General features: G+C 29.3%; 2 protein-coding genes across 3 annotated transcripts; both read right to left on the reverse strand.

Annotated features, from left to right (window-relative positions):
- Positions 1-1402: 1402 nt before the first annotated feature.
- Positions 1403-5539, reverse strand: LOC115238429 (lipid storage droplets surface-binding protein 2). Of its 2 annotated transcripts, none has more exons than XM_029812268.1 (4): positions 5137-5539; positions 3819-4181; positions 3458-3743; positions 1403-3080 (listed from the first exon to the last, which is right to left on the reverse strand). In XM_029812268.1, the coding sequence occupies exons 2-4, from the start codon at positions 4128-4130 to the stop codon at positions 2842-2844; spliced, it is 837 nt and encodes a 278-aa protein (XP_029668128.1). In that variant the 5' UTR covers positions 4131-4181; positions 5137-5539; the 3' UTR covers positions 1403-2841. The 2 variants fall into 2 exon arrangements, with proteins under 2 accessions (XP_029668128.1, XP_029668127.1); XM_029812267.1 differs by lacking the exon at positions 5137-5539 and adding an exon at positions 4696-4987 and having other exon boundaries at positions 2635-3080.
- Positions 5540-5980: 441 nt separating this feature from the next.
- Positions 5981-22647, reverse strand: LOC115238430. Its single transcript, XM_029812269.1, is given in 17 exon segments — positions 5981-6871; positions 6966-7215; positions 7534-7868; positions 12645-12861; positions 13012-13324; positions 14534-14562; positions 14565-14582; positions 14585-14656; positions 14658-14738; positions 18020-18136; positions 18370-18468; positions 18700-18957; positions 19811-19980; positions 20186-20378; positions 20826-21011; positions 21274-21416; positions 22472-22647. Coding segments are annotated over 16 exon segments (2721 nt in total). The 5' UTR covers positions 21403-21416; positions 22472-22647; the 3' UTR covers positions 5981-6617.
- Between the last annotated feature and the right edge of the window lie 2588 nt (positions 22648-25235).

Consider the following 25235-nt stretch of genomic DNA (forward strand, 5'->3'; position numbering starts at 1 on the left):
ACTATAACTTGATTTATTAATAATGAGAGTTCGATTATTATAATACTCTAATTTAACATTAAAAATTTAAGATGCTAGTCTAATATTAAGAGTCTGTCTTATAATAATACACTATATTAATTTCGATCGAAATATATATTATTATGTATTATTATGATATGTATTATTATTATGTATTATTATGATATGTATTATTATTGATATGTATTATTAAAAAGTTCCTCTCTCTACGACTTTCTTGCTTTTCCATTTTCCTTTTTGAGATATAAAGTCATCTTTCATTTGATGAAAAATGTTCGTGGCAGTTGCGTGCTAATCTCGTCTCGATCATATTCATCCGAGCCTTCGGTTGCAACGGGATTAAGTGTGAAACGACCACGAAGAAATCGTGATGAAGGTGGCGAGCCTCGCCTGGCTTCGTCGGATTTAGCTCCACGTGCGCGTATCTTCCCGCCGCAAGTTTACCGGACGTTCCGCATATATGCGATTCCATCACGTAGCTTCATTCCCGTTTTCCGCAGGTCGTGGCAGGGGAGAATGTGATAAATGCTCCGACACTGACATCAGAAAAATATACTCTCGTTTCTCCAATGCCCTGGCAACCCCTTATCTCCTTGGCTCGAGCCAGACTCTCCTTCTGAGAAATGGCTCGTTTAAAAAAAGCGGTCAGTCGGATTTTACGTTAGCTATTTACGTCTATTTCATCTTAACGATCTTAAGATTGACTGCACTGGCAACCTAAGTGCGAGAACAGGATTAATACACGATACATACAGAAAAATATATAGGGAGATATATATTTTTATGGCAGTATAATATTTTTAATGTACATTTTTTTTTTATACAAATGCATTAATAAGTACAGAGAAAAAAAACAAGAACAAAAATAATTCGTAGGTTCTCGTATCATCATTAATGTACAATTATGTGCAATCTGTCCGTTTATGAGTGATTTATCGTTTTGTTACAATAGAAAGCGGAAGTTTGCTTTTGAGACGAAAACAATCCCTTATCCAAGCGGCTGACGCATTAATACAATTTACATACAGTTGTTCTTGCATGCGTTCTGTTTAAACAGAATATATGTCTCCGACTTTGCTATTAGCATTGTCAAAATAATATGTCTCTCAAGCTACTAGAATAGAATGGCTTAAGTTACTTATATACGCGTATGTCTCTTGGATATCTCTAAACCAAAAATAACAAACTATAAAATCTATAACAAAAATCATCGCAGAACAGCTGAAAATTTGCTAATGAATACGGAACTTTATCATTAAACTTTACAAACTTTTGCTCTATTATATAATTATAATCCATCTTGATGCAATATATATATATACATACATTTTTTGTATTATATTTATAAAATATATCTTTTTATAATTTTTAAAATATATATATCTTTAAAATATATTTTTATTTTATTATATAATTACATCAAATGTGAAATCTTATACATATTTATATTTAATGCTCAATTTATTGGATTTGCCCAAAAATCAAGTTAATGTTATAGGACGTATAATATAAAAAGAGCATAAATTACAGTTTTTTCATCACAGTCGTTATATCGCTAAAATATTAATTTTCAGCTTTTTCTTTTAATTCGACATTCGTAATTAACATTAGACACACATTGCATTATGTCAGGATACTAATGTTTACATGAGATATATATCATGATTGTTATCCATTCTCTCTCTTGGGAAATCGATTATATTTGAGATTAATTATTACTTTACTAAATAACCTATTTTTGTAGAAAACACAAATTTTACACACTCACAAGATCTGAACGACAAACCAGTAAAATTAAAATATTAAGCTATCATGTGCAAATACTACGCTCTTCGAGTACGTATGCCTGTGTAATCACACGATATATAACAGGGTATGAAAAGCGTAGCTATTTATGCATGTGGACAAATCTTAGAAAATATCGTGCTACATTCTCAAAATAAGAATAACGATAATCACTTTGATGATTCGTTCCCGCAAAAATACAACGTAATAACAATTTGACCAGTATTACTAGAATATGCTATTTCTCCATTATTAACTAGATTAAAAATTTGAATGTATGTAACATAATAGTTAAATATATATATATATATATATAATTTTTTCTTTTTATTTTTAATCTTTATCGCGTATTTGAAATTTGATACAGTGGAAACGCTTAAAAATATACAGTATGTTTCATGTTTTTTTTTTCTTTTGATTAAATATTTTAAATCCCGTTTTATTACAAAATCCATGAAACATTTCATAGCTTTTTCCGTTTATTTGCTTCATGTACAAAAATCCATTGATTTTTAAGTACGTATAAATCAGAATCGCGATAGTCCGAATTAAATAAACGGGATTATATTTTTATTTTGTTATTACGGGATTATACAATTAGTTTAGACTTTAGTATATACAATATAAAAAATGCATTAGAACATTCTGTATATTATGAAGAACCCTCTCTATAAAATTTGTTTATGTATATATTTCTCGAGATTCACCTTCTTCTTAAAAATAAATCGATTTTTTTTTTTAATAAACGGCAGTCGGAGTTATATAAAATGCCGGAAATATGCAAATACAGAATATTATGAGAAACGGTGTCATATATCATGGCTGAGAAAGTACCGCTCCTTTTTAATCCATTCTGAACCGTGAAATTATTCCACGAATGGTCACGTGTTTCACGGCGCTCATATTAAGTAAAATTCGCAGTTTGCAAGTAAAATATCCCGTGTCAGACATAACTTTTGTAAAAATGATAAAAAAATAATCTTATTTCTTAAGTGCTGTTGCATACGTGATTATCGCAGACTAGAGCGTGTGCTTCTAATATGAAAAGATGCAATCGCTGAATAATTTAAATGTCAAATTCACTATGGATTCCAAGAACTTGATCGCTTGGATGACCACAAGCGCGTGTAATACCAAAATAAGTATTTCTATCTTATACATATGCTGCAATCTTTCCATTATTGCATAGTAAATACGTCGCCACGCTCGGTTACTGAATTCGCACAGTCTTTCCATTGTGTGATGAAGCTTAACATGTTCGCTACATAATTTCTCTGTAAATATAAATAGATTATAATTTTTTAAGAAAAAATATATTCCCTCTGACTAATTGATTATATAATTATTTTAAGGCACAATATTTTTTTAACGTATTATATGTTTTGTAAAATCAATTACACTTGACATTGACTTTATGACTTGCATCTATAAACGTCTTAGAAAAATCGCGCTTTTTTCTATACACTGTTTTATTTTGGTGCAATATAATATTCTTTCTAAATTTATACTTTTTTTAAATTATTCTATTTCAAGTATACAAATATATAAATCGTGTATCTAATATTAAAAATTGTAATCTTATTATATATAAATTGCACATTTGAAATTTTAAAATAATTACATTTAAAAAATAGAAAAATATATATATTACCTGTATTAATGTGAATTTCTTCTTCTGATGGAGGTAAGTACTTGTCAAGCAGAATTTCAGCAAAATCAGTCGTGTTATCGACAGTCTTTAAAATATTGATACCTGTCTCAGTTGACATGACTTTGTCCGCTTGTTGCCAACTATAAACGCGTAAATAATGAACTTTGTAATACGTAAGTAAAGTCATAACTCTCATTCTTTGCTTGGTTTCCTGCTTTAAATCGGTAAAAGTTTTGACCGCGGGACGGAGACGTTTGGATACGATAGATTTGGTGCGATCTAAAATCTGTGAAAAGAAATATATACAAGATATTGTGGATAATATATATATATATTTTGTGGATAAGAAAATATATATTACCTGTTTAGGTTCTTCTTTAATTATAGGTAGCTTTACTTCAACAAAATCAATGCCCTGGCATAATGTTTTATCCAGGGTATAAATTGGTTTTTCCATCAATCTAGCGACTGGCAAAGACTTTTCTATCATTGTATTGACCAAACTTTCAAAAGTGTCAAAGGCCCAGTTTAAAAATGTGTTTGTGCCTTTTAGACGTTCATAAACCTCTGTAGATTTATCCCACAAGTAATTTACACTGGGTATTTTACGTGCACGATCGACAGCTTGAATTCGGTAAAATTGATCTAGGAGTTCTGTTTCCATGATTGTCATCAAACCAAGATCTCTTTTTCATGGATAAAAATGGTCCCTGTGATAGCAAACCTGTAACAATAAAAATTTAGATTAGAGTCTGAATAAAAAATATTATATTATCAGAGGCAGACTTAAGAATATGACAAGGGATAAAAATCCCATTTCCTTTAATAAATCTGCTCCTATGTCTCACATAACAAAAGTCTAATCTAATATCTTCATATCTTTCTTTTATATAGCCTACAAAATTTTCAATGTTTATAAATAATTTTCAAACAAAAATTTTATATATAAATTTTAATCTATAAAATACAGCAAGAAACATATTATAATGTGTTAAATTATAAATTTAATTTAATTTTTAAAAATAAAGTTCTTATCTCGTGAGAAATAATAGAAAATATAAAAAACACGAGCATTAAAGATTTTACTTACGATTAATTTTATTTTTAAGTTTTATTTTATGCGAATTATTTACGAAAATATAATACATTATATTTATAAACAGAAGAACAGTTGCGTGTCGCGCGTTTACATATGCAAATTTATTGAATTTTTGTAATCAAAATAAGATATTTCTTACCGTCAACGTTGCATAATGCATATCATTATGACATTACTCCAAACATGATAACTCAGAATAACTTGGAGCAATAATTCGGACTATCTATTAAGACTCCACTCAAAGCTTATACTAATTGAAATTCAAGTAAGCATAGCGTTTGCCAAGGAAAAAAAAAGAAAGGAAAGAAGGACATTTAAATACACACGCACACACACATACACATACCCACACACACACACCGATTAAAAATAATATCACGACGTGATTGGAGCACAAAGCATCAGCGAGCGTCGTAGAAATGCGCGCGACTTACTACGCCTCATTGTTATGCGCCCGATCGATGGCAACGTGTGGGTCAATTATAGAAACGTACTTCTCAAGATCAATGTCATGGACGCGAATTGACAGGTGCTCCGCCCGATATGGCTCAACAAAGGAAACCGATCGGTTGACACTTACCTGACTAACGATCTCCGCGACTGGACGCGAGCTTCCCTTTAAGTTGCCCTATGGCTTTGTATGTTTCCCTTCTTGCTCTTCTCTCTCTCCCTCTCGCTATCCCTCACAAGCACTGCAGCTGCTGTACCTTGATCTCTGATTCATTTCACTACGAAATTTGTTTACTGCGGCATGCCATGAAGCGCGAGCACAATTATTTATACACTTTTACACAAGTGAGGTCTGCTTACTTGCTGTCATTTTTCACCCACCCGATATCGAGTTTAGATGCGATTCTCTACCACGAGATAACGCCGCTGCTGTCAAGTTTCTCGATATGGTTTCATTTCGGAGCAATCGTGTGTCGGTAAACTAACAACTGAGGCAGTCTACAGACAAAGACATATTGATCCAACTGGTCTCTTGGGATAGAACGTAGTAAAATTTATTCTTTCAAGCGTTTCATTGTATTCACACTTAACAGTTTTTATTTATTTTAAATTAAAAAAAAGCATAAAATTTAAGAACATTATTTGACTTTTCATTATTTAAACCAATATTATATTCGCGAATAAACCATTTTCTGTAAAATAAACATATAACAAGTTAATAATTTTTAATGTTTTAATTTTACTATTTTTATTGTGTGTGTCATCCTAATCAACCTAATATATATGTTTAAATTAAAAGTTTTGCTTTATAAATTTCTATTATTTAAATTACCTACCAAAGAATTACTCTATTCTTAATTTTTTTTAACATACAAGCCTCATTCTTCTTTAATCTTCTTTAATCTCTCGGTTGGATTCTTTCATTCAATTCATACTTTTTAAATTAAATAGAATGAAACATATATATTTTTTCCAAAATTGTATTTTATATGATATAAAGTATTATATCAGAATGTTTTACAAAATATATATTTGCTTTGATTCTTTATAAATATTTGTAATAGTCCTTTAAGATGATATGTTTCGTGATGTTTAAACTACATTCTTATATTATGTATTAACCAATAACACTAGAAGAATTTTCGTTTCTCGTGAAGACAGCTCCAAATCAGCGAGATGTCGCAGTTTTGATCAATATAAAAAATTTTACATAAAAAAATATTAGTAAAGCAAAACTATACGACTTATTGTTGACCACAGAATCATCTGATTTATGTATATTATAGAATATTAAAACGTGTAGAAACATATATTCGAAAGAGCTAACAAATCAATTCATTCGTGACAGAGTTCTAATAATATTACCCAAAAAATATCTTTTTTTTTGTCGTGCATTTTTAGTGCATTTTTAAAATTCTTTTAAAAGATATATTAAATCTTTAAAATATAAGTGTTATATATAACACACATTAAATTTTTGAATGACTAAGAATTTGCACGTTATTTTATGTTTCTCTAAATATTTGAAAATCCTACAGTGTGTAACGAATGGACTAACATAAATTGTACATCAAATTGCGACGATGAAAACGAATTGAGCGGACTTTGAGTTTATTTCTTCTCCTCATCCTTTTTTTCTGTCGGACTGTCTGCCTCTTTATTCGTCTCCTTTTGACCAAGGTTCAAAAAATGCGTGAGATGAAGAATAGATACTACGCTGGATATGTATGTCGCCACGTCTTCCTTCTTCACTGTCCTCAACTGCGCAGCAACGGAATGGTAAACGCGATTAGCAGTTTTTGACGACAGTTGACCGATTGTTTGCACTGCGTGAAGTACTTTGTTTTCGTCTGCTGAGATTGGAGCTGCAACATAATCGTCATTATTGTTATTAAGAACAATACCGGTTTAATAGTTTAACACAGTGTAAAAGAGTTAGTGAAGTTTCTGAGAACATACTTGGCGCATCTTCCTCTCCTTCTACAGGCGGAAAGTAATGATCTAATAAACGATTAACAAGTACACTGGTATTGTCAATGCTTTGAACAGCCATAGTGCCGCATTGTGTATTTAGAAGCTCGTTCGCCTTAGTTATACTGATCTCCTTCAGCGTAGACGCCTGTTGCGTGGCTGACTCTTTTGCCACGTTCAGTTTTTCGATGGTTGGCTGCAAGGAACTGTTCATAACCGCTTTCGCCGCATCGTAAATCTGAAAATATAAATGTCATATTTCTAATAAATAATTCATTTCACGATAAATTAAACAAGTACTACAAATGAATTAAAAATTCTTTTATACGAATTCATTATTTCTATTTTTATTATTTTTATTATATTTGTCTATTTATTTTTATGTTCTCTTTTTTTATTAATTTATCTTTTCAGAAAGAGATATAAAAAAATATAATAATAAATATAAAAAAATTTTACTATGGATTTTTTAAACGCAAACTCAGTGGTTTATGCAGCTGTCAAACATTACGCCCTGCGAGAATTAAAAGAGAGGGCAGGTTTCCTTTAACGTTACCTGCTGAGGTGGTTTCTTTACGATCGGAACTTTTTGTTCGACAATGTCTAACCCCTGGCATAGCTTCTGGTCGACGGCGCTGATTTGTCCTTCGAATTTCTTGGCCAAAGGGGCCGTAAGCGGCACCGCCGTGGCAGTTGCATAATGCAATCCTGCTTCGGCAGAGTTCAGCGCCCAATTTACCAAATGATGGGAACCCTTAACGTAAGCATACGTAGAGCCCGTCTTCTCGATCGCCGAATGAACCACCGGAATATTTTTCACCCGGTCTATTACCTCAAGACGAGGAGTATTCGCGGAATTCGGCGTGGATTTATTTGCATCCGCCATTCTCTCTGCAAAATAAACCACATATTAAATTGATATTTAGAAATCTTGCCTGTTTCGAAAATGGCATATATCAAATTTATGAATATTTGATAAAAATATAATCACATTAAATTATACTCGCTGATCTAATGTGTATGGAAAGAGCTTTGAAGATTGCGTATTTTTTTTAAATATAATTCATGTTTCAAAATTTGATTTACGCCATTTTTTAATATACATATACATATAGTTGATTTAATAACAATAAAACGACATAAAAATTATATGTAACGAAACCATATCAAATACATGCAAATCTAAATTAGATAAATAATATGCTGGGTTATACGCTCTATATTTTTTAAATTTTAAATAAATAGTTTCAAATAATGATAATTATTTTTATTATTATTATTATCTGTCATGTCCGAGTACATTTGAACATTACAAATGTAAATGCGCATGAGCAATGAGCACAGATCTTTGTACCTTTGGTAACCGATGAGTCAATCTTGTTGTTTAACTTGTTATCTAGTTTACGTAAAGCCAGACGTGTACTTTGATACCATTACCGATATAAGAGGTTACCGGTTACGTTTACTCCATCTTTTCTTTAATGTATCTATGTGTGCGATCGGCAAATTAATAAAAAAAAGAACACAATCGGTGCGCAGAAAATCTATTGCGATACATATTAATGGAAATATATATCTAGTTTGGTGTCTTATACATATTTATCGACATGCATGTGCGAAAATGTTTCAAAGAGAAATTGCACAGTGTCGAAAAAAAATTATTACGTACAACATCAAGTGCTTTGAATTTTATTATGTACGCTAATGTACTCAACTCATTACGAGATTATGCGCGTAGTACATGATTCATCCGCTAAAACAAATGAGAAAATAATAGTAAACTGTCATTCTGCGTTTGCATTATATTTCTGCTGTATAAAATATATACCGAGCGTTCTTTGAAAGTAACATTTTTTTCACTTGCGCACCACACACATATTTCGTGACTTATTTGAAATGTTTTTCCATAGAAAAACTTTGATTGCATTCTTTTTATATTTTAATTTTATTAATTCTTCTTCTTCTTCTTTCTCTCTCATAATATTATCTTGATAGATTAAATTAAAATTCTGTTAAATTAATTATTTTTTTATTTTAGCATGTAGTACATACTATTTGTTATCGATCGAAGTTCTGTACAATTCTTGATGCAATTCATATATATAATGCATATACAATGCGGTTTTATTTAAAAATTATTTTTACAGTAGGCAATTTACACAGGTAGAGCGCGATTTATCTGCAATATTGACTTAAGTGCTAATTTTATATCTGGGGACAATCTATATAGCATATGAATTTTCCCTTACAAAGAAAGATTATTGATGTTTGTTGTAAAATATTCATCCTAGCTTTAGATCAAGTTACAATATTCAACAGTTACTCGTAACGAATGCAATATGATCAATGAAATATTATATATTAATTAATGCGTATAATAAAGAATAATGTAATTACATTAAAATTACTACTTATTTAAAATGCAATAAAAATCACATTTGTTAATATATTCATAACTACTACTCTATTTTTATTACGTTAAATTAATTTACGTAGAATTGTTTGTTAAGTAATAGCAACAATGCAAAAAGTAATAAAATAAAAGATGTGATATTGGGTGATATGATGTAATAATAACGTCAGTTTCTTATAGCGAATTTTAGATTATTTTTCAAAAATGTTATTATATGAAAAAATAGTTTTAATGCAGTGTATATATGTATATTCTATATCTTATAAATTTAAAGATCAGTATCACGATGCTGTTTTCTCGTTTTATTTTACATTATACTTACATTTATGGATGACTTGTTGAAAAAGATTTGTTGATCACTAAAGTCAGCTGTGAATCACCGATTTACATGAAGCACCGGATGAGACTGGCGTTATATTGGCGTCAGAACTCGTAAGTATCTGAGAACATCAAGTAGAGGGGACCTGAACAGTAACGTCAAAATCAGATGTCCCCTGAAAAGAAAAGTAAAAAGAAAAATTTTTTTTGTTTTAATTTTTCTTTACATAAATTTTTTTTAGGTTTTTATAAAAATTTAGAAGATTAAGGAAAACAAAGATATGTCATCAATTTTATTATAACATTTAGGATTATTTAATTATTTTTTATGTAGTATTCTATTAGTATTCTCTTTTTTTAATTATTTGTCTGTTACTTAATTTCTTAGCATTTCTGTGAATAAATACGCAATACATACGTAATTGTTTAATTCCAATGTTAAATAAAATATTTATTTAATTGAGAAAAGTTTCTTTTAAAAAAGATTATTTAACCATTTTTTTTAAATACGAATTATATATTACGTATTATTACACTATTATTTATTCAATTTTATCATATGAGAGTTTAATTCACTTTTATAGTTGGGTTTCGCGTAATATGTATACGTCTGTGATCTCATTTGTGCTTCTGCGCAGTAAGAAGAAACGTTCTGCAATACCCATGACGTGGCGGTCACACAACACTCTTACTTGCATCCTACAAATACACGTGAAAACCATGTGAGTAGCCGACTGAGTTGTCCCTACGAGGAATAATGAACGAAAGTCATGGCACTGTCCAATGTGCAAAACTGACGCAATTCTTTTTTTTTTAATGTCACTTGAAGATATTTGCATTGTCACATATGCGTTTCTCTCTTGTTGTTCTGTTATTAAAATAGAAATTTTATCATACACGATAATATATATTTTTAAAATATTAAATGTTTAACAATGTGTTGATTATGAGTGGATAATTGCATTATAATAAATATATAGATCTTTGAAATTTTACTGTATATATTTATATTTTTTTCATATGACAAAAAAGGATTCAAATTATAGAGATATAAGACTTATAGTTCCAATAAATAAAAAAATTAGAAGATTAAAGAAAACAATCAAAAATATAATATTCTCTGTTTTAAATATTAAATTTATTATTTCGGAGCTTAAATTATTTCAGATTTAAAAAACAAATAAATAAATGCTTTGTTATCAAATAATTTAATCAAGTAATTTAAATAACAAGGATAAAAAAAATTACTGTATTGATTATAAGAATGTAAATAAGCAGACAAATTTTTATTGCAATTATATTTATTTCACATAATGTTTTATGAATACAAAATATACAAGATTGATATGCAAAATACGTATCAATATTTGTATTTAAAATATATATATATATTCTTACTGTGTGCTAACATTATGCAAAGTAATAACAGTTATATGTATGAAAATTCTTTGAACAATGAGTAGAAAAAAATTATACAGTAATTTTCGCAATTTTAGTATATCGTTTCGAACGTTCGGCTGAAGTACTTTCTCTGTGAATATAATATATACATATATATACATATCAAAATGCATAAAATATAAATATATTTTTACATCAAAATTTGAATATAATAATTATCTAAACATTTTCCGAACACTTAATTTTTATATAGTTAAGTTAATGAATAATATAAAAAACACATAAAATAATAATATAAAAAACACATATATTAAATAAAAAACAAATATATCAAATTACAACAATTATATTAAATTGTCTGCAAAGATAGTTTAATATAATATCGTTTAAATGCTTAATTTTAATTAATATTAATGGAAACGACCTTTAAAGTTTATCGTGTTCATACATCTTTGATTATACTTATTTATTTGCACTGCATGTATATGAGTTAAAAATACTTATATACAAAATCTATAAATATAAAACTTATCTATAATTTTATATCTCACGTCTTATACAATTATATTTTTTCAAATTTTATATTTATGGGGCAATGGAGAAAAATGTGCACGTATTAACGATCATTGATGCAAATTATTTTAATACTTTAATCGCTTTCGCAACAACGAGGGAAAGCAATTGTTAACGATATGTAAATTAATTATAGTAGATCATAATAAACATATAATTATGAAAAAGAAATAAAATCGAAATAGTTAAAAAACAAAGTTACTCGTCTTTTTCCTTTTCGTATTGCGGTTCTTCCGTTTTCTCGCCATCAACATGTGATTTTTCGTTAACTGTGTGAAGAAACTTCGTTAATCGAAGAAATTCGACTAAATTGTAGATGTAAGCTTTTACTAAACCGTCCTTGTTAATGGTATTCAAGTGGTGTATTATGTTCAAGTATACACGTCGAGCTGCTTTATTGGACAGGTGACCTAATGTTTGTAAAGTATGTAGCAGCCTGTCCTCTTCATATGTTTTTATGTCTGCAAACAAATATTTAAAAATAAAGCTAATATATTTAGAAAAATAACAAAATATGTAGAGATCTAAATAATAAATGTAAGAAAACACAATTGTATTAAAATATATAAATAGGATACAGAAATTATAGCTTTCTATAGAAAACATGTTAGCTGTGCAATAAATTCAAGTCTTGATAATTAGTTATACAATGAGAAAAAAAGATTCGCTAATATAAAATCTATTGTTTGAGCACGGGACATGAAAAAGTACAATGAATAATAAATTACGACCCGACTATAAACTCTTTTAATGTTGTCTTAGCTTTCACTAACTTTCTCGCTGATGCGCGAGAGAAGAGACTTTCATTACATTATAATTTTATTATAGATTGTAATATTTTAATGTATAAAGAAAAGAATAATTCAATTAATTTATTCATTTTCAATGCATTATTTGATAATTTAGACAAATTTCAACTGTCTTAATAAGTTATCGAGAAACTAAAAACATACATGGTTTACCTTGCGACTCTACTTCTTCTTCTGTTGTGGGGAAATATCTCTCGATGAGCTTATCAACAACAACAGCCGTGCTATCTAAACTTTTCATAGCCACAGTGCCATAGTGTGTCTCGAGAATTTGATTGGCTTTATTCCAGCTGATGTCCCGCAAATTTGCCGCTTGTGCGACAATTAAATAATTTATATACGAGATTCTCAATGCCGCCTTCTTCAAGATCTAAAGAAATATATTGAATATACTTGTAAATATAAATGTAATATATGTTTTTTAGTTTTACTTTCGTGATAATATTCCAAGAAAAATTTTATACGTATATTATATATGTTTTTAGAAGGATTAATATTTAGATGAATTAAAAATTCAGACCTCTGCGGGTTTTTCCTTCACTAGCGGTATTTTTTCTTCAATCTTGTCGAGACCAAAACATAACGTGTGATCAACGAAGTTTATAGGATTCTCAAGCCTCTTCGCAATAGGCGCGGCGATAGGTATTGCTTGCTTGGTCGCGGCGTTAAAGGACGTCTCAGCAGTGGTAAGTGCCCAATGCACCAACTGATGCGAGCCCTTTACCCTGGAGTAAGTCTCCGCGGATTTGGCGAGTGCCAATTCAATGATGGGTAATTCCAAGACACGGTCAAAGACCTTTAGATGAGGAAGCTGCGCCACTTCTGTCGCCATGCTTTAGCACGAAGTTATCACACGACACACGGCGAAAATATCTGTATAAATAAATTTTATAAAAACGATTTATAAGTATATTGATTTTATTTAGAGAAAAAGTTTGGTCAAATAAATACGTTCCACTATAGAAATATGTTTAAATATGTGTACATAATAATTGATTTTGGAGCAAACCGTCCTTTGATAAAAAATTGAGAAAATATGGGCATATTCAGATTATTTTACAAAATAAAATAATGTTTCTCTATAAAAAGAAAAGGAGATAATTATTTTTATGACGTATGTAGTAATAAATAAATAGCAATTCTTCATCTCTCTTAAGAACTTATTGTCAATGACATGTTTCTATGAACAAAATTTATTTTAAAGTGTTTTAAATAATTTATAATTAAAGAGAAAAATTAAATCTATGTGCGAATATATTACTGTGTACACATCCAGCGTACGTCGCTTCAATCAAACTTAATCTTTCTTTCGCTCTTCACATGTATAATTATATAATAAATTATATAATAAATATTTTATGAGTTGAACTGTGTGCTACGCAATATAATATTAAATAATGTAATAAGATTTGAAACGATTTGTGAATTTCTACGACATCATTGAAAGAGAAATTTCTAAACTGATACTTCATAATAAACAAGGATATAAATATCAAAACTTTTGAATACCGGTAACATAATATTTTGGAATTTTGGTAACACAATATCCTTGATAAATCGATAGAATCTAGACATATCAAACATGACTTAAATTGTCGGCCGTGAATATTGTATAATTATTTTTAATTATTATTAAATTCACATATATAAATTTCTTTTTAAATAAAAAAAAATTAAGATCTGGTAAATGGCATTAAAAATTGAAGAATTATGAAAAAATAAAGTTGGATTAAATTTTTGTAAAGTGTGCGAGTTTAAAAATAGAATAAGGAATTTACATCTGAAAAGCGTAATGATAATTTTGTAGTAATAACGTGTGTATTAATAAAATGCTATAACTTTTTACAAGTCGCACAAGAATTATTTCCGATAACATGTAAATATACGTAATTAAAACATGATTTCATAAATTCTAATTTTAAATTGTTCGAAGATTTGACGGTTTAGTGTGTAAAACTGTTTACTACCTAAATGAAATTTTGATAATCGAGGGATTAAAAGTCACTCTTCTCTCTCTCTCTACCATTAAAAGTGGTACTTACAGTCTCGAATAATTGCTGCGTCGATTAGTATATGGTAGTTCACTGGTGTAGCTCTCGAACGCGTCTGATATGGTCTGATACTTGAGTACGAATGCCGCCGTTGGTCACGTACAGTGAACACTTATAATGTGTGGAGAATCGCTTGCGCAGTAAACGCGGTTTAAATGAGCCAATAACTGACTGGGCAAAGTTATGATATATGTAACTACCACTTCCAGATATGTACAACAGAAAATATTTTCATTAAATCAAATTATTGATATTTTTCTGAAATCTTCGAATCAGCTGTCGCTCTATTTTGGAGAAGAGAAAACAGTTTTTAATTTGAAGGGCAGTGAAAGAAAATTTGTGTGATGTGTATTCTTTCAATTTAATTTAATAATAAAATGTTTTTCTTTGTTGACGAACTCCAATTTCTGTTATTGTTCCTGATATTAACAAAGTGTTACAACTATTACATATATATGATAATTTAAATAAAAAAACAATATAGAGACATTTTTTAATAAAGTATTTTTGAAGTTTTCTTTAAATAAAGATCTCTCAATTATTTATTATACAATATTCAGCCTCAATTTATAATTGCATCAAATTGCACTATCCGATCGTGGCTAGATAATAAATACATTACTCTTATTAAAAGAAGCAGAATGCGCAACACACATGGTAATCAATCGTACAGAATAATGTATTAGGCATTGAAAGTAAAATTTTTTTAGTAATTGAGTAGAAAAATATATTTTAATATATTTTATAATTTTTACGCGCATAAATTATGAATTATAATGAACAGTATAAGAAGCAGTAATTGGTGCGTCTGTAAAATAATAACCTTACAATTAGTAGAAAATATTATAATTTTCTCCCGTTATGCTTTCCCTTGCTTCATGTGCATCACATTTCCCGTACGTTGTGAAACGAAGAGAGAACGAAGTCTCTCAGCGTCCTAATCATCCATGTGTCTTCACTGTGCAAAGTCCGTTTCATCTACATCGTCAGATCATGCCTGTGTTATCGTGACTGGTGCGATTGTCGTATAGACACAAAAAATGATTTCAGAATTATATCAGAAGAATTCATATCCGATTTTCACTAAAATTATATTGGCTTGACGAAAAGATATTTTCCTTTAAAAGATTAAAAATCATAAATCTCTGAAATATTTTATTTTGGAGATCATAACTTTACTTTTTTATTATATTGATACGATCATAAATGTATTATGAATAAATATAATATATAAAATTAGAAATTCTATTATTTCTAATAAATATAATTATTAGAGTAAAACTATAAGCATAAGATTTTGAAAAATTTCCATTAAAAAAATCACTTGATCTATTACTATTTGAATCTCAAAAATGACATTTTACACAACCTGAATTAGAAACTGATATAATTGAAGGATTAAGAACGGGAATACATATTATTTTAATGATATCTATCAATTTCTTTTTAGCGCGTTTTCTATGATAGTAATAAATAATTATTATCACGCCAATTTCTCGTATGCACAAATAATATTAAATAATAATATTAAATAATAATTAGTTAATATATCTGTTATTTATAGATATGATATAATTTTTTAAAATATAACAAAATTATATATAGAGAAATAATCACTAACTAAACATCATTAATTCTGTGATCGTAATTTATCTAACTGACCTATTCAAGATTAAAATATTTGTCAGTAATAATTTTGTAAGAAGCAATTTGCAACTTGTCATCATTTTTAAAATCAACTTTGTCGATTAAATTCCAAAGTTTATAATACGTTTTGTCTAGACAATATGACTTATATAGATAAGCTTTTAATGCGTGATACATTTCAAGTACTGCATATATAATGCATCTCGCTCGTCTATTTTAATCATTTAGGTCATTTAGGTCATTCTTTCGAGAATCCCGTACTTTTCTTGTATATTAATATATGAATGCATATTTGTAAATTATGTAAATTTACAAATGTTATAAAACATTATTATTATGTAATTAGCATATAAAAGATTTTTTAATATATGTATGCATTTTAATATTTTATAGCACATGTAATATTAAAAAATCTTAAAATATTAAATCTCTTTTTTAATATATTCTACGCAGATATTATTGGAGCATTTAATTATTAATATGTGCATATCCTTTTAATATTGATGCAATATTAATTAATTGTGTGTGTGTGTGTGTGTATGTGTGTGTGTGTGTGTGTGAAATATTTAATACAAAAATCGTAACAAATATTACTTTCTAAAATTAATGTATGTCTCAACACAATAATTATAATGACAATATTTAATTAAAACACAATCGGCATTTCATCTGCCGATGTATATGCATACACTGAAAGTATGCATTTATAGGTGGCTTAAGCAACAGGAAGAACGAGATAAAAATTTTACAAGTACTTGAGATTTCTCCACTTTCACTATTGAAAGAAATCTAAGGAGTAGTAAAACATACAAGGTATACTAATGTGTATGTAAATATTTAATAAAAAAATCGTAACAAATATTACTTTCTAAAATTAATGTATGTCTCAACACAATAATTATAATGACAATATTTAATTAAAACACAATCGGCATTTCATCTGCCGATGTATATGCATACACTGAAAGTATGCATTTATAGGTGGCTTAAGCAACAGGAAGAACGAGATAAAAATTTTACAAGTACTTGAGATTTCTCCACTTTCACTATTGAAAGAAATCTAAGGAGTAGTAAAACATACAAGGTATACTAATGTGTATGTCTGTAAACATTTCGGAATCTCTTCGTTCTAAGTGTCAAAGTCCATGGTTTAAATAATGCGTAAAAAATAATCGACGCGTATTATCTATATCTAAATCATAATGTGAACTCAATAATTTGATAATGCGCTTCTTTTTTAATATTATACGCTTTGATTGAACAAAATAAAAAAAAATAAAAGGTATTTGCATAATGATAGATAAAAATGTGTATTATGTATAAATTTATTTATTTTTTAAATATTTTATAAGAGTCTAAAACACACATACTTACATCTTGGATGTTTAAATAAATTTTTATTTGCTTATTAAATAATAAATTATTTTTTGTTAGCTTAAATATTTAAAAAAATAAATAGGAGGGAAAAAAGCGTCAGCCAGCGTAGTATTACGGTTGATTAAGATGGCCCTTTATTTCGTTATTTATACTTAATTATCGTGAAAACAATAGTTGAATAACTCGAGAAGCACAGTATAAGCACGGCACGGGTACATTGTGCTAGTGATAAGATATATTTTGTTGATGCATTATTGAATATAGAAATGTAAGAAACTCGCAGAAATAATAATATAATCACGATTGATGGAGCATTACATTAATCAGCGAGTAGCGGCTCATGCGCGGCATGATTTCTATTCTCGTGTCTTTAACCTTGTAATTGAAAACCATACCGGAAAGGAAGAAAGCCGCACGTTGCAGTTTTTAAGCGAGACTCGTTCGTTACTCGACACCGTTTATTGAGGGATTGGAAGTCATCGACATGTGATTGTTGTGGTTCTGCTGGTTTTGCGTATGTGATGCCTTCTGAGGGCTGGGGCGACCAGCCAAGAGCGCAGCAAATTTTTCCTACAAGAATAGGAAAAAGAATTTGTCCATATTGAGATCATAATTTAAAAAAATTTTTTTTTTATCGATATATGTAAGTTAGTAGAAATAAAATTCTAATTTTTTTTTAATATCATGTAGGGAGAGAGAGAGAGAAAGCTTCAAATATTTATAATATAATTATTAAGTTAGTTAAAAATAAATTAATTTAATATATCAATATTTTAATATTATTGTATAATTAGTGTACGTACCAATAGTAAATTCGTGGTTGAGTTCAATCTTTCAATAGCAGACCGTATAATGGATACTTGTTCTTTCGCTGCATTGCTTTTATTTATAAGTGGTGTCATCTGAAAATTATGCATGATATAAAAGTACTTTAGTATATTGTACTAAAATACTTAATGGAGATACTTTATTAAAGTATGCGTCATTCTTCTTAATTCAAGAAGTGTATATGTAGTCGTGAAAGACAATAACTTGACTTCTTTTCATGCACTCACATCAAGATTATTGCAGCTTGTAATTAATTGAATTACGCAAACGCGTTGATTTAAATCGGATCAATAAAATTTATTAACCTTTAATGAGGCGTCGGCGACTTCAAGTAATTGATGAGAAAGCCGAACGAGTAGATCAGCCAAACATTGCGGGGTTTTAATCGCCAATGCCGTCGTGCCATTCACCAGATGCACTATGCGTCGTGCGGATTCGCGTGTCAAAAGTACCAACAGCTGTTCGAGCGTAGCAGGACGTGCTTGATTTTCGGGCTCAGGTAGACTCAACGTGGTCCATAACGCCTTGGCTCTTTTTAACGCCAATATTGGATCTGTGGCTATCTATGTATATTACAAACGATAAATTGTTACATAATATGCTTATAGATAATTTACGCTATAATAAGCGGACGCGTTCCGCGAGAGAGATATGTAAACAAGATTATGAGAACAGTTTCAGTAATCTCATTGTACGGAAAATATTTTCGATGAGACCAATATTCTACAGATGTAAATATTTACCATGTGATCATTGAATGTTTTCGTGATCTCGCTATATGTGTATCTCAGCATTTTCGTTTATCAAAGCGTTTTTCTATTTAGATTTTGGAAAATTATTCTTAATTTTTAAAATGCGAAAGAATATGAGAAACAGAATATAAATGTTATAGTTTTCTTATTTTTTTAAACGCGAATTTTTATATTGTTGTGCATAATGTAATTTATATTAAAATGATGTTTCTATAATCTAGATTCAAATTATTCTAAACACATCATAAGAAATTTGATCTTGATTAGAATGTCATTATGATTATCAAGTATCACGCATTTTATATGTTCATAAATAATTATTTTTTTTTAGCACTGAAAGATATGAATTACTTACTTAAGCGACGCTTCTGTCTTCAATGTGACTATCGCAGCAATATTTACATTTATCAACACTTAGTTTAGATTAAACAATATTTTTGTAATCATGATTCTAGCAAATATATGTGATTAAAGTCAAAGTATACTGTTAAAAGCATATAATGTACGCACTAAAAATTAATTATTTTTTTGCCACGTAATAATATTTTTAAATTATAAAGATTACCAAATAGTAATAGTAATTCAGATGTGTAAATTATGAAATTTCTAATTATTATTACGCAAATAAACAAAAATAATAAATTAATTAATAATCGAGTCTTACCAATTCTGCCACGTATAAAAGCACATGCATGCATTCCGTTCCTTGTTCTTTAAGCGCACGTGCTTCGGCCACAGTGCGTTGCGTCAATCTCTTTTGTACTTTACGCGAAAATCTTGCACCATGCTTGATGGTTCGTGTCGTTTTGCTCACTGATTCAATAGGGTTGACCTCTAAAAAATGAATTGTTAATTGCTTGAGACATTAATTAATTAATTAATATATCGCTAATTAATATATCGTAGTATATCGCTATCCTGTTCAATTCTATGCAAATAAACATAATATCTAAAATATATTTTTATAATACATATAAAATTTTATAAAATTTTGTGGCGATCTATTTATGTATATTATCATCGCATGCAAAAATCTTACCATCTATGACTTTATCGGCCGGATCACCTGGCAAATAACGATCCACATACTTGTCCGCAACTGTCAGCGCACCATCCAATCTATCCGCGGCGGCGTTGGCAGCTTGACTACCAATTTGTTTGACACTTCCGGCACGCTTCAGGACCGGCTTTACAATGTTCTCATTTACATATTTTCGCGTGTTCAAATACATCTTAAGCGTGAAATATAAAATAATATGGTGTATTAACATGCGATAATTCCATCAAGATTAATCGACTTACACAGAATAGTTAATCATTTTCATAACTGACTCCTGCGGAATCTATCGCATAATCTACTCATTTTTTATTAGTCATGTATAATTAAAAATACATACTACAATCTTTATTTTTATTTATTTCTTAAGATATTTTTTGTTCAATATTGGTACTCAAGTTTCTTTTACATTAATAACAATAAACAGTATAATAAATAAGTTAATTAATATTGTTATAATCATACATACATATATCAACACATATATAATTATACAATACTGATATGAATATATGTGTATATAATTATATTTCTTTACAAAAATATGTATATATCCGCCTCTATAAAAATAAATATGTATATCAAAAATTATTATGTTAGAAAAAGGAATTTGGAAACTTACAAGATGAGCAGGAAGATGTACGGCTGGTACTCTCTGTTCAACAATGTCGATACCTTTGCATAATAGCTGATCGATTGTCGTAATTGGTCCATTGAATGCGAAAATCGCTGGTCTTGCCGTCGTCGTTGCAATCGCTAATGACTGCTCCGCAGTATCCAAACTCCAATTCATTAATGAATTCGAGCGCTATAATAAAAAAGAAATGATGTTCTAGCCAAGTTGGAAAAGAGATGTTTTATATTGAGATATTTAGGAGATATTTAATTTAATATTATTTACATAATTTATATTTTTTTAATATGAGTAATTCTTCTGACAAAAAGTTTTGCGCAGTTGTTATATCTGATTTGAATCTTCAAAGGTGAAATTTATCAATGGCGACCTTTTTAACACTGGTATCTTATGAATGACTTCTTTATTGCATGTAATATAATTTTTAATTACGTACCTTTATTTTTCTATACACATTACCAGCGATGTGTATACCACTTTCCACGATGGGAAGACTCGAAATCCTGGCAACAGATTCAAATTGCGGCAGATCCGAATGCCGCCTTTTCGCGCTTGCTCCCGCCATATGGGGAATAATCGCTGCAAATTAATTGATAGTTAAATTAGTGCTAGATTGAACAGTCGCAGAGAAAATTAATAATGTACACACAATATGTTTAATTTTAAAATAACTAGTTCACTTTATGCATAAGTTGAAAAAACACGTGTTTTATTTGCTAGTAACGGGCTATATGTCACTAAAAAAAAACGACTTGCTTGGCATCGGAGAACCGATAAGGGAGGTCATACTGAGAGGAGGATAGTGAAAGGAGATTTTGTTTCGCGGTTAATGTCGAGGCCATACATCTCTCTATTGCGAGCATCAAACCGCTCTCTCAATTGGATTAAATGGCAAATTGAAGCAATTTGTTGACAGCTGCGCTTTGCAACAAGATACAAAAAGAGATTCGCTACACTCAGCAAGAATTAATCGGAACTGATTTTTTATGTATATGGGACTACTTTCCCCCGTAGTTTATTATGGCTATTATACTCTGCGAATGATGACCGTGTTGAGGAAGAAACCATCTCCGGTGAAATCTGCGAGTGATTGTTACGACATGCTTTCCCGCAAAGGTCAAACTTCACTTCTTTGCATATTCAGCATCGCAATTATGTTGTCACATACTAAATTTTATTCGCGCGCAACTCCTTATTTTTATATCTAGATAAGTACGACGTATCTCTATCGTATTTATTTTAAATCTTATTGTTTTTGATATTAAATTCTAATCTATATAACCATATATTATCAATTACTTGCTGTTGATCAAGATAATGGCTAAGTAACGCAAAAAATTCAATCGAATTTTTTCTCTCGTCAGTTCACACTTTGTCAATCAGTATGCTAATTTCGCTCACAAATGTTTTTTTCACTTTTTACTTTATTTGATTCAACTATATAATCAGCTATACAATCATGTTCAGATATACACAGATACACACACATATATTTGTGCAAACACAAATATATACGTATCCAGAAACACACACGTCCATAAAAAAAAAACCTGTCACGACGTAACTCACACAAATCCGGATCCGGAGTAGATTCGGATCGGCGGAGATCGACGGACGCGATTAAACATCTTTACCTGAAGAGGATACAGCAAGCTGAAGCTGCGAGGAATGCGATCTGAAGATTTTTTTTTATGATTATCGTATAATGCAGCCAATTTCACGAATCCAGCAGCCAACGAGACGGCAGAAAACTCGACGTTTCGACCGAAGAACGCGGCGTTGACTGCACGTCGAGAACTGCAAATGGTATCTCATCGGCTTGACCTATGACATATCGATTATATATGGACGCGGCAGACGTATAATGACGCACAAATAAAAAAAAAAATTATTCTAGTTTCTCTCCGTCATTTCTTAGAGACGACTTTTTGCGTGATATTCAACTTATGTTGTTTTTTTCTGGATAGCATAAAACTATACTGTTTTCAAAGTTGTAATTTATTTAAGAAAATATTAAATATATTATTAATAAATATATTATTATTAAATATATTATTCAAATATATTATGTTAAAATTTCTCTCTTAAGTACGTGACATACACACAATAATTTCTTTTTATAAATATTTTATTCTTGTCTGCTTGAAATTCTGTAGCTTTCTCTTTTCTCCAAAAATTCCTAGTTCAATAAAAATTAATGATCAAAATATTAAGAGCGTTTATTACACTCTTTTTTTTATCAGTATTTATTATATTTTTTATTAGTTCTTCATGCTTTCGAGCGCGCTACAATGCAATTATTATTTTTTATTCATTTTATCAATTAAGTATTGCGCCATACATTACTGACAACGATATTTTAGATACATTCGTCAAACAATGATATATACTTTTAATTCCATACGTAAACAAATCTTAGATTTAATTTATCGTACATTCTAAAATGTATGATATAAGTACGTTTATCTATTTTATATATGGGATTATATCATGCTTATCGGCTCGGCAAGCTTTGGAACATGAGACATCGCAGATTATTATTCCAAGGCAATTAATAACAAGCGTACGAGTGCTCATGAAAATGTAAGGGGAAAAAAAAACTACGGAAAATTTGAAATTATCGCTTACAGACGCTTTTAATTGCTATGCAAAGTCCACTTCGCACTTCTATCTTTATAATGATGATTATACCATAGTCATTTAATATGGATTTATGGATTTGGAATATGAATTAATTTTTTGCTAGCTTGTACTTATCTTGGCTTGTTTTTCATATCTTATTAAAATACAAACTGTTTAACAAACGTGTAAATTAAAAAACTGTGTCTACATTATTTTCCTTAGGTATGAAGTAAATACGAGGTAGAATCTCACAGAAAAGAATTGTTTAAATATCGTCTCTTCCTCATCATCAGATGTCAAAATACGTGGACAATTCTCTCGCGCGCCAATACTTTTTCCGATATTTCTATCCGTCATCTTCTATCTCTTCAAAAGTTTTTCAATTTACATCGTAAAATATGAGAGGTGATAAGCTATTTTCTCAGCTAATAAAAAAATAAATGGTTAAAAGTATGACGTGATCATGAGAATTCAAAAGGTCGAATTAATGAAACAATTGTCTATTCTATTACTTATTGAGAATAAAGTATGCCACTAGAATCAACTTACTTGACTGATGTCAACCAGAAAATTGCTGGTTTATATTTTTAGAAATTATTAAGGTGACTTTTCAATTAGCGAAAACTGTGTATAATTTTCGCGATGGTTTTAATATTTGCATCTGATAATAAATGGCTGATAATAAATGGCTGATAATAAATGGCTGATAATAAATCTGATAATTAACTTGTTTTAAATGCCCACTTCTTGCCATTTTGACACATCTGAATGTACGCTTGTATTTTTGTAATCTTTTAAAGATATAAAAATGCTATACTTAAAATTAGATGAATATTAAAAAGTACAAAAATAAATTGTTTTTGAGTAGATTAAATATGTTTTCGAGAAACATATATAATAAAATGTCATAAATGAATATATGTAACACATTTGAATCATAATTAGAATGTCAGACTTAAATCATAATTAGCAATTTGTTAAAACAAAGATAATTAATCTCCCATTAATTTTAATTTAACCGTCAATATTTTAGAAAATATTGTTAGATGTGCATACATATATCTCGTTTATGATAAAATCGCTTTATTTATCTAATAATTGATCAAATAAAAAGCCAATAAAATAGCAATCAATAATCTATCCAATTGATTGAGATGTCAACGCGGTTGATACTACGATACTTAATTTCAGATCCTTACATCATATAACGTGCCCCATTCAAAGATCGCTAAAGTATATCAGAAAAGTTATTGGTTTGTGTCACGTGCAGCTTGTGAGCCTTTTTTTACTCAGCGCGCGTGCAAGCACGAGACAATGGTGAACACATATATGTGTTAATAGATTGAAAACACACACACCACTGTTTAAACATCCTCTCATACATATTATTTCTCAAACGATTTATTAATAATACACCGGAACATAAATTCACACACATACAATAAATTGTTAACTGAAAAAATATTCATAAAAGATGCATATTTTGTTATCCCATCACTTTTATATTTATTTCTATATGTTATCCTTAATGTAGAATTATCCCGATGTTTAATTCAAAAACAGTAAAGTGAAAAGCCTCTATATTATTTTCCGGAGGCTTCTCCGTATTATCTTTACAATACATAATAAAACATTTTTCTTTATTTTAACTTTTAAATTTTTTATAGTATTTTTCTTAATAATATTAGATATAATATTTTGTATATAAATAGATTTAAGAACATAAAATTAAAGAGATAAGAAGGGAACAAGCATGACTAGTATGAATACCCTTAT

This window comes from Formica exsecta, unplaced genomic scaffold (genome assembly GCF_003651465.1).
Source record: "Formica exsecta isolate Colony F162 unplaced genomic scaffold, ASM365146v1 scaffold337, whole genome shotgun sequence".
Classification (NCBI taxonomy): Eukaryota; Metazoa; Arthropoda; class Insecta; order Hymenoptera; family Formicidae; genus Formica; species Formica exsecta.